The sequence below is a fragment of the Falco naumanni genome, chromosome 4 (assembly GCF_017639655.2).
Source record: "Falco naumanni isolate bFalNau1 chromosome 4, bFalNau1.pat, whole genome shotgun sequence".
Taxonomy (NCBI): Eukaryota; Metazoa; Chordata; class Aves; order Falconiformes; family Falconidae; genus Falco; species Falco naumanni.
Window position 1 is genome coordinate 90,304,687 of NC_054057.1, and position 11,563 is coordinate 90,316,249.

Consider the following 11,563-nt stretch of genomic DNA (forward strand, 5'->3'; position numbering starts at 1 on the left):
AAATGTCAGCAGAGAAAAACTTGTGCGGCACCAAACCTGAGCACTTCCATCTGAGACAACGTAGGCACGAAGGTCTCCTGAGATCCTGAACACTCTGCCCTCTCCATCAAAGATAATAAAATCCTAATTCTGTGTTTAGCATCATTTGGAAAATTTTCAGTTCTTTAAACAAGGGCTACTATGTAAACAAATTTCTTGTGGGATTTTTGTTTGGTTGCCTTTTAACACAGATAGTCTAGACTGGAAATGTGCTGCTGGGACGAAACAGAATTTAAAACAACCACTAGTACGCCCCCAGACCACCGAAAATTTAAGCTAACATCTCGAGCCTGAATCGGGCAGAGATGAAGTTTCACAAGTCCCAGCTGAATGGATGTTAATCTTGCGGATAAATCTCTCCCACTACAGCATTCAGCACCTCTCCTTCTTGTACCCAGCTTCCAGCAAAAAAGGGAGAGCAGAAGTCTCGCTTTAGGAAGATGCCTATTGCGTTCTGTGCTGCACTTAAGCCTTGTAGCCCACTGTGAAACTACAGTCCAAACAAAATCAGAAAATTTCCAGCAAAGAGGATACAAGCTGACTATTAAGAGGAAAAAAACCCCAGTCTTTCAAGGAGGTTCTAGAATATTCAGAAAAGTTTACAGAAGAGCTGAGGCAAGCATCTGCGAGGACCAGCCTGGCAGTATGTGTCCCATCCCAGGGCAGTGACTCAGCACAGATAGGGAGCACCACAGCAGGAGGCAGGCTGACACCTCTGCCCCCAGAAAATGGGAAGGGAGCACCTGGGGGGGGGGGGGCAGAGCGGGAGATTGAGGGGATGCTACCAGGACAAAGGGATGCCTCCAAGCCCACCAGCCAGAGCCCCGACCAGCCTGCTGCCCTCCCGCTGACATCAGCCGGTGCTGAAGCACTCAAAGAAAATGCTGGAAGACTGTGCTAAGAAAAGCATGTGTTTCCATCCTCTACAGTCTTTGGATTTATAGTCCTATTTATGTATAGGCACTCTTCTAAGAAAAGTTAGGATTAGAGCCTTTGTGTAGGATAGTAATAAATGGCTGCTATAAAAATGACATGCAGGGATCTATATTCACTTTTACACCATCGTTTCTGTAACTGAAATTTGGTTTATGAACAAAAAGGATGACTTTTCCAGTTAACCCTTGAAAACCCTAAAACCCACTCTACAAGCAGCTTTTTCACGTTTCCAGCGAGAAGAGTGGTTCGGAGGTGGCACAGTGTTTTGGAGCTCGCCCCCCAGCTCCGAGCAGGCTGCGGCACTGGCAGCCGCGATGCGCGCTCCTTCTGTGGGGCTCGCATCCCTGAACCCCACCGGCTGTGCGCACCCTGAGCATGCTGGGCTGTGTGCTACATCCTGCTATCAGCCACAGAAATTTAACATTTCTAACAAAGGAAGTGGAGATACAGGTTTGTACCAACCCACCTGAGGAGAACCTGGATCAGAGTCATTTTTCAGGACAGCTACAGCTTAAGGTTTTGGCTTTGTCAGCAGTTGTTATACCCGCAAGTGAAAAGCCAAAAACAGCTGTAAAACTGTAAGAGCAAGATCTAAGGACATATCTACAGCAGGCAGGGGAGCACAGGGACCACACCGAAACCAGGTCCAAATTATCTGGCTTTTGAACTGGAGGCACTACAGCAGCTCCAGCAAGGCACTGCCCTTGGGCTAAGGTGAGCAGCCCCGTGGCAGTCACCCAGCCTGTGACACACTGATGGGTTTCTGTCCTCCCTGGGACTTGCGCATCACCACCTGGCACTGACCTGGGCTGTGCAGACACCAAACCTGACCTTGGCTGCTTCCCCTCCCAGGGCAATGTGCTGCACAGTGACCCCTCTCAGCTCCTCCACCCCAACCTCAGCTCTCCCTCAGCTCTGTCAGGGCAGGCTCCAGGCAGAGACCCAGGTGGCAGGCACACGGCCAGCAGCCTGCCACTAAGGGAAGCGCCACCACAGCCCTGCTGTGCAGCCCCTCTGCCTGTGCCTGGGTCCAGAGAGCCACCCCAGCTGCTGTTGGGGGAAGACCCGAGGCTCCTGCTGCTGGGTGGAAAGGGAGAGCTGGTCCCGCAGAGCATCCTCCCTCCAGCACCCTCTCACCCCATACCAGCCACAAGTCGACCTCTCCACCCTCTTCCCTGCTTCCCACAGGCGTTATGCCTGTCCTCTCTTTGCTCCCTTCCCAGACAGGAACAGCCAAGCCTGAACACAACCCGCTGACTGTACCACTGAACGCCTTTGAGGTGGCTCTGTATTACTAAAACACATCCTTTCTCTATTAATCACACATCATTGATTCTTCAGAGCCCTAACATCATCATAACACGAGACAGACAGAACCGAAAAGCCAGACGAGCAGGTGACACGGCTGTCGGCACGCTGACGGCGGCAGAGGCACACTCTGCCCCGTCCTCACCCACCATGGCCCGGCACTGGTGCCTGCTTCCCCCTTCCCAGCCCTACCCCCCAGCAAAAAGTTAAAAGACAGGTCACTTGTGCTTACAGCATGAACGTCTACGAAAAGAAATACTAAGTTTTTAATGCAAATATGTATATATTTATATAAACACCTACATACATGAACACATTCATAGACATTAAGCAGAACCATCATCAGAAGGAAACCTTGCAACCTAGGACTGCTGCTAACTGTCCCCTCCACCCACAGAGGCCAGGCAATCCTCTTCACAAAACCAGAGGTATTTGATGTGCCCTGCGAGTGAAAAGGTCTTATCTGTGCCACTCCAGGCAGCGCAGGGTGTTTGGAAGCGAAGGTCTCCCCAGCCTGCCTTCTCTTGCCATTCAAATCAGAGGCCAGGTAGCCCAAGTGCTTCACATGATCTCAACGCAAGGAGAAAGGTGATCTCTAATCAGGAGCACTTCACAGGGGTTTGGGCATGCTTGCCAAGTTCATTTCAAAGCACTTGGAAGTGAGGCACTGGCCCGCATTACCCCATGAGCCAAGGAATAAGAGGATATATACTTTGCAACACGCTCGCATTCATACAGCATGCTAATGCCTCTCCTGAACATCCCAAATGACACAGCAAAAGCATCACTTACCACAGTACAGGCTAAAGTAGAGGGAAGCTGGGCAATACTGCTGGAGTTATGGTTTCTCTGGAAACCTAACACCACTTGTCAAATTTTGTGAAATGGAGATACTGGTCCCCAGAGGAGCAGTGTGACCCCGATGTGAAGGTCTCGGCAGCTGCCCCACTGGAGGTGTGCTCAGGCTGCACCATCCTGCACCCTGCCACCAGCTCCACACAGGCATGGCGCTGGCAAAGGGCTTTTTTAGCCCTAACACCCCACCTTAGTACCAGCTCCATCATGTTCAACAGCCCTGAGCTACAAAAAAAAAAAAAAAAAAAGAAAGATGGCAACCTCCACTGCACTGTCTGTGCAGGGGTGGCACAGTGGCCCCACGACGAGGGGACACAGGGAGATTAAAGAGCTTTTAGACCATTCCTACATAATCACTGCTGTCATTTGAAGTCTTTCTTCCTGATGCAGTACAACTGCATGGAAGAACTATGCTAGCTCTGCAGCTACAAGCTACCCCAGCAAGGTAAAACACGTGGTGCCTGTGCACAAGTGATCGGTGGCCTGGTGAGGCAGGGCTGCCATATTTTAGCAGCCCAATACAGGACCATGCCTTATTCCAGGGTAAGTTGTTGATGATTCAGAATACCTCTACTGTATTCAGCAGAAGGGCTTTATAGGACCTTGTGAATCATCAGTAATGAGGAAGGCTTTAGAAATACTTGTTTTTCTTCAGATTTCTCTCTGCCTGGATACCCACTTTACCACACTAATGACCTGACTGTATTGGATTCCATGCTCTCCAAACAGCCTTAATTACATGCTTCGTATCTTCCAGTATTATGATAAAATTCATCATAGTCCTATGTCTGGGACAGCCAGCATTGTCACTCATTGAGATTAATTTGAATATCACTATAAATAGAAATAACAACATCTGATATCACAATGCAGAGTATTGTCAGATGGTTTTAATGCCTCCAAGCAAAACTCATTTAATAGACTAAAATACAGAACATAGTACATGTAGTTTTACAATATTAGTATTATGAGATTCAAAAACAGATCAATATTTCTTTCATAAAAATTAATGCTTTGAAATGATCCTTCCATTCGTCATCCCAAAGAGGTCACCTTATTTCACTGCGAAGAGTAGATTGGGAACCACACAAGTGTCCTTGCTGAATATATACTTCCACCATACAAACTGATATGTTCCAGCATCCCCCTGCCCTGCCCCCATGCCAGTCCTAATTGTCAGCTAATCCTTTGCTCACAGAAGCACCATCATCCCTCCCAGTCTCTCTCCATGGGTGAGCATCATTTCCCTGGCAGAGCCAGTCTTCTCCCAGATAACTACCTAACATCTACACTGAGACAGTCAAAACAGATTAAGAGCCAAAACTATTGCTAATATTGAATTATGCCTTGTCAAGAAAGTAAGTTTTACCTTCAAAACACTGTGTTCCAGAAAAATATAACGATAGCACCTCCAGCCTCCCATTAGTAACTCCACACAAAACCTGTGAATTCTTGAAGCAAGGATTTTCCTTTACTTTCAGTTTATACAGGTGAAATAAGATTCCACATCTATTAAATGTAGCTTGGTGTTTCAACATTACGGAAGAACTGCATGGCTCAGCCTGCTGACATGTATTTGGTGCATCAGTAACAAGGATAAATACTTAGAGGCTGATGAAAATGAAAGCTTGCTGAGAAACACAAAAGACATTCTTTGAAAAGAGGCAAAGAATTAAAGTTTACTGTTTCCTATTTTCAGCTTTTTCCTAAATCTTCTATATGAGTCTCACTGAAAAATGTATGGTTCTCCTGAAATATCTTTTATCAAATGAATCATTAATCCATTTCCTAAGACCAATATTGTCTTATTAAAAGTTAGAAGAGGAAAATGCAATAAACTGGTAATGAGTTGGAAATGTATTAGCATCTAGAGGAAAACATTGCTAAAGCCTGTTAAGATTTCTTCCCAAATACCAGCGATAACCCAAGAATCCCCCCATGGCAGGTACATTGCAGTCGATTAAATTGGCCATTTACTACCATCTCATTAAGTCAAGTTCAGCAGGAGGAGGCTCGACAGGAGTCTCTGCCTTTACACCCAGAACCTACACAAATGGAAACCATCAGGCCTATATCCCATATTCCTGCGGGAAACTGAAACAAGGGGGAAGAGAGGGAGGAACGATCTGTTTGCAAATGCTTTGCTGCAGAGGGAAGGAGTTCCTAGAAACTTACCAGATGAACAGCATAAAATTAATTATAAAAACAAACACTTGAGAAGAATCTCCTGAAATCATGGGACCGCACATTCTGCAAAGCCATTCTCATAGAGCCCCTCACCCTCCTGCCCTGTGACTGCGCTGCAGAGCTGGCAGGAACAGGCACAATGTGCCAAGAGCCAAACTCCATCCCCTCCAGCCAGAAGCTGGGAGAGAACCACAGCCTCCCTGGACACCAGTTGCAGCACCTCGAACATCGCAGCTCAGTCAGCCACAGCTTGTTGATGCAGACAGCGACCACCGTGGCAGCATAGAAGACGTCCTCACTCGGAGTGCCTTGGAAAATGCATGCCCTTTTCTAAGGGAAAAAGCAGCATCCAACTAGGAGCTGCACTTTTAGGCTGTATTCCTTTCCCAATAATCACATTTCTACTGGCTTCATCGTGTCTAGAACAGAAGGCAGGACTTCAGCTTTCATCTTTCTCATTTAGTACAAAGGCACCCGCAGATGGAAATATAGCCAAAAGCCCCCAAGGGATGTGAGGGAAGTTTCAATTTATACTCCCAGCCTCATCGTGCTCCTTTATCCCACGCTGGTTTCTAAAAACTTCCCTGAAGGGGCTTGGTAACACACCCCTACATGCCACAAGAACCATCACTGATAAAAGCAAAAGGTGTTTAGACAAGAAAGAACGATTGTGGATTGACTACTTAAAATTGCATCCACCAAGGACAGAAACCTGAAGCAGTAATTAGTTCATTATTAAAGCTTGTAATGAGAAGTCTGTAGTTCTAAGGGAGTTTGAAAATTAGTTCTGCAGTATAAAAAAAAGAAATCACTGTGCTGATATTCCCCATATTGCATGGTTCTACTCCCAGAAAATATGAAACAGATGAAACATTTGGCAATTTTTTTCAGCCTAGTTATTGCATTTCATGGAGTTAAATTTGTAAGGAAAGCTATGACACTGAAGTAACAGTATTTTTTACAATGCAAAGCTAGCAGCCTAGAAACATATTGCCTTGAACTCCCTGATGCATTTGGAAACAGCTTTCCAAATTGTTTGTTTTATTTTTAGAATAGGTATTTAATTTACAGTCAGCATACTATTTATTGGCATGCCCTAATAGAATTTTATTTTGAAAAAATCACTGTATTTCATATACTTGAATACTCATGCATTTATATCTCCACAGTCCACCACACATGGCAATATCCCTTCTGTTGCATTAATCCACTGCCCTGCAGCAAAGACACAGGCTCTGGGTGCTGGGCAGCACACCCGCCCCATGCAGCACGGCTCCCAGAGCCCACAGCCCACCGGTCCCTCCCGGCCAGGGCACAAGCCCTAGGAGAAGGACGTAGTCAGTAGGAGCTCTCTCACATGAGCTCCAGTCAGGGCACTTGCATCCCTGCTTCTGGAGAGGATGAAGTTAAAGAATGGAGATGCAGAAATAAAGCATCCAGCCAGATGCACCCCCCAGCTCGACCCCTTCCAAGGTGAGAATTGCCAAACTGGAGAGAGCTCGTCTGCATCATCTTCAAAAGCAAGTCACACGTGCAACTGCGCTTCGGCACGTCTCAGCTGCAAGGGTCTAACTTGCTCCCAAGGGTGGGCCCTTGCCGCGTGGCTGGGATGCTCTTGAACATTGTAACTGAAGGAACTCCAGAAGGTCCCACACAAAGTTAGCTGCTGGCAATGACAGATCCTGAACAGGGGCGTAAAGGCTCCCCTTCCTATAAACCTGCACTTCTGCAGGGCAGCTGCACCTCTCATTAGCTGTAATTCTGGCAGAGAAATCCTCAGGTACTTGGCCTTAGGAGACACACTGCCCTCACCAGCAATTCCTGCGCCCACCTGCGACGCACCAACACATCCTGTGTGAGTCGGAGCGAGTGGCAACCCCAGCCTCAGCAGCACGACAGCTCTGCTCCACCAGCACCCACACATCACTCAAAGGCAGTCGGGGTTACAGCTTCCCTTTGCTCGGCAGCAGCTGGGGCTTGGGGCCTTCCTCACAGCACCTGGGCAGAGGGACACCCCACCCCACACACACTCCCACCCCAACCATTCCCATCATCTTTTCTCAAAGGTGCAATTCAGGTGATAAGCAGAGAGAGACAGAGAGGCAGGGGGAGGGATTTTTGCTTTCATCACACAGGAAAAAGCTCAAGTCTAATGTAGATCCTTCACATCATTTTTTACAAAAGGAAAGCTTCTACAAAACTTCACACAGTAATTACACAGATGGATTCCAACCAGAGGACCTCGGTGTCCTTTTCCCCTGCTGATCCACCTGTTGGCATCAGCTGAAGATGCTCTCAAAGCTCTGAGCTAGATTGGGGACAGGTGAGCTGCATGGAGAGAGATCGTAACTTCACCTGCCGAGAGGAAGATGAATAGCCTAAATCTCACCCATCCTGGGGAGGAAGCCCTTTAAGCATCAGTAGCCAGCTGAGGAAATCCCACTGCACTCCATATGGGTTTATGTATGTATTTTCTCCCTGCATGAAAGCAGAGGACAAATAGTTCTCTTCCAAGATACTGTCACAGAAATGTAAACACTGGTAAGATTTCTTTGCAGAGCCCTCCACAGATGGAAAGAGTTTTCATCTACAAGATGTCAGGGAAAAGCCAGTTTGGACATGAAAATAACTGTCCATGAGCCATTTACCCACCCCTCACCCCACGGCCAGGGTCAGTAAAACCTACAGTGACCCAGGAGAAGCAAGCTGGCTGCAACAGCTCACCCATTTGCAAAAGTATTTAGGTTAACGAGTTTTTTGTGGTTGGGTAGTTGGTTGTTTTTTTTTTTTTCTTTCCAATCACTTAACAGCTTCTCACCCACCCCCACCAAACGGTGCTTAATAGGTCTGGTTCTCCTCCTGTCTCTTAAAACAGGTCTGTCTGTCTTATTTCTCCCTGGCTGGGACACATTCTGAACTGTGGTTTAAAGGAGAGGACAACGGGGAACAGGTTTTTTGCATGAAAAATCTGCCTGAAGAAGGCAGAGCCAAGCTGCAAAATACATATTCAGTAAAATCTCTTTCAGTATGTACCAGTTCCTGCTTTCCGGATGATTTGGTTAAAAAGCAATTGCGAACAGATGCTTAGTCACAATACATTAAAATATTTAGATTTGTATAAATGTCTCCACATGCAGAAACTGCCCAAATGTCTTATTTTCTGCAAATCCCATTACGTAATATATCACCAAAGATTTTGCAGGTATCATGGCATGACACAAAAGGCTCCCGGTGCCCAGGGTTTCCTACTGAAGGAGATCTCAGTGGAGAGTGCCCAGGATTTGCTCTTGAACGAGATGCAGTATAAAACAGTTGGCTAATTTCAATCTACTGGCTGGTGCAAGTCCACGGCAGATCAGCATCTGCTGAACCAGTACTTCAGGAGAAGTTCAGCACCGCTCGCATCCCTCCAAGCTTCTCAGCTCCAGCTCGAGCAGAACATGAGATCATCTGTTTTGCAGCCCAGGAAGGGGTGTTTGTAATGCAAGAAGCCTCGAACAGATACAAGGACAGCGAACTGAGCCATGCCAAGCTGGCTCGCATCGCACATGCGAGCCGGGCCGCTTCCTCAGAGGTAGCATTTCAACAGGGAGACCCACACGTTATCGCTGCACAAATTGTGAGAGATTTGGCACATCGCTGAATCCAGGAGCAATACGAGGTACATTTTAATTTGCCAAGAGGGGGGAGGCAAGGAAGGAAAACAAAACCAGCCTCTTAGCATCCTTTCAGGAAAACAGACAGGACCCAGTCTGGCTGGGCAGTGCAAAGGGCAGTGATGGGAGAAGGAGCATCGCTCCCTTTGCCTGGCATGCGATGGCTGTACCTGGCACCAGCAGCCAGATGGGAATGAGGAGTAACAAGGGCTGCTGACAGCAGAGAGCGGATTTGCCGTGAAAACCTCACAAGTTTCCAGCTGGGAAAAGCGGGGGATCTCTCCGCCCGCTGCACAAAAATAAAAATAAACCCCACCACCACCTTCCGCATGCGAAGGCGTAGGATAGGAAGCGAGAAACTCCGCTGCTCACGATGCATCTGGTGGCGGTTTGGTCACCGCACCCGCGATCGCTGCCAAGGAGCAGCCGGAGCCGCCGGGCCCCGCCGCTGCCCCCCCGCCCCGGGGGGGACCCCAGCCCCTGCGCAGGTGCCTTTTCCCGCACCTGGGGCGCCCCCCGGGGCGGGATGGGGACGGTCACACACGCAGGTCCCCGTGCCCCAAGAGGCAGCGAGGCTGAGCCCCGGCGGTGCCGGGCGGGGGGCGATCGCAGCGCGCCCGGCCGGTGGGGGGGGGGGGTGGCAGCGGAGCGGGCAGATGCTGCAGCGCGTCTCCCCCGCACTGCACACACACACGGTTCTTTAATCCGCCGGCCCCACTCATCCCTCGGCGCCTGCGAGAGCCGCCCGAGCCTCGGCCCGGCGCCGGCCAGCCGCCCCCCGCCCCGGGCCCGCCACGCTGCCCCTTCCCCGCCGCCGCCCCCGGCCAGTCGGGGGTCTGCGCGACCCCTGCGGGCGGGGGGGGGGGGGGGGGGGGGGGGGCGGCCTCGGGAAGCCGCTGGGCGTCCGGAGTTGCCCGGCCAAGTGCCGCCGGGAAAAGCCCCCCCCCCCCGCCCCGAGGCCCCCGAGCCCCGGGCGGCTGCGGCGCTGCCCGCCCCCTGCCCTCGCACAGAGCGGACATCTCATGCGTGAAGCCCGTCCCGGCCGTACCCCCGCTGCCTTCACCCGCATCCCTGCCGAGCGATGTTTCTCTCTAACGCAAACCCACCGAAGCCATCACCTTTGCTTTTTTCTTAAGCCCACCCCCCCTCCACCCCCCCCCCCCCCGTCTTTCCCTTCACGGATTGCTTCTTGTAAATGGGGCGATAAATCCTGAAAGTGCCACGCACCGTGAAGAAGGGAGACGGGGGAGGATGCTGAGGCGGAGCGGGTGGCTGCGAGGGAGGCGCGGGCTCCGGCGGCCAGGCAGCCGGGGGACACGGCCGGAGTGGGCGACGGGCAGCGCGGGAGCCCCCGGCCCCGGCAGGCACAGCCCCGCGGCGCGGCTCCGCGACCCGGCGCAGCCCTACCTGGAAAAGCCGGAGGATGTTGGCCACCATAATGGACACAGAACTTCCCGACGCCCCGATCACTCCAACTACTTTTTCTGGCTTGACGAAGACGGGCGGCTCCCCGTTGGTGCACCTCACGTCGGAGGTGTCCTTCTGGATGAGAGCCTGGACGAAGGTGAGGGACTGCTCCAGCGCGTAGGTGTCTCGGGAGCAGGTGTCCAGGATGCGCGCGCCCAGCGTGACATTGGGCAGCAGGTCCGGGTCGCTGTTGATCTGGTCCAGGGCGTACAGCATCGCCTCCAGCCTGTGGATGCCGTTCTCCTTCTTGATGTCCCCGCAGGGCACGCCCGGGGGGCCCTTGGCGTGGACGGGGAAGAGGCCGCCCAGGGTGATGTCCCCCTCCAGGCGGATGGAGTGGGGCGCGTACATCTCCTGCCCCTGGGCTGCCGCCGAGAGCAGGAACTCCAGCAAGCAGCAGGGCAACTTGAGCAGAGTGAGGAGCCGCAGCAGCCTGCCCAGCCGGACCATGGTGCCGCCGCCCGGGCGCTGCCCCGCGCTGCCCTGCACCTTCATGCGGCCGGCGGGGCCGGGCGGGCCGGGCGCGGAGCGGGGGCTCGGGCGCTCCGCCGCTCGCTCGCTCCCTCCCTCCCTCCCGCCCGCCCTGGCCGCGGCTGCTCCGCCGCGCTCCGCGGCAGCACGGCACTGAGGAGCCGCGCCGCGCCGCTACCGCTTTAAATGGTGGCCGGTCCTCTCCGCCTCCCGCCCCCTCCGCCGCCCCGCCCGCCGCTGCGCAGGATGCGGCCGCGCCGACCGAGCCCGGCCCGGGGATGGCGATGGGGATGGGGATGGGGATGGGGATGGAGCCGGGCGGCGGCCCCCGTCCCCTCCGCTAGCCCTGCCCCGGAGGGGGGGTATGTGTGTGTTGGGGAGGAGGGGGAGGGGATGGGGGGTTACAGGTGGCTCGGGGGCTGGCCGGACCCCCACGGCACCGGGGAAGGGGAGAGCCGGGGTACCCCCGCTCCCCGGGGCGCCGCCGGGAGCTGAAGCTGTGCGCGGGGGTGCGTGGCTGGCTGCGGCTCGGAAACACCCGCGGAAGGCGCCTGCGAGGGGGCTGCCGGCTCAGCTCCCCTGGCGGAGCATCCTCATCCTCATCATCCTCCTCCTCCTCCGGCCGGTAGGGAGCGGCGGTGCCG

At 52.5% G+C, this 11,563-nt stretch overlaps 1 protein-coding gene across 3 annotated transcripts in view; it reads right to left on the bottom strand.

Annotated features, from left to right (window-relative positions):
- GRM7 (glutamate metabotropic receptor 7) overlaps positions 1 to 11,000 on the bottom strand; it is a 304,882-nt gene extending 293,882 nt beyond the window's left edge. For all 3 annotated transcript variants that reach the window (XM_040593477.1, XM_040593476.1, XM_040593478.1), the window contains exon 1: positions 10,389 to 11,000. In XM_040593477.1, the coding sequence (XP_040449411.1) occupies positions 10,389 to 10,943 (555 nt within the window). In that variant the 5' untranslated portion in view covers positions 10,944 to 11,000. The remainder of the gene's footprint in view (positions 1 to 10,388) is intronic.
- Between the last annotated feature and the right edge of the window lie 563 nt (positions 11,001 to 11,563).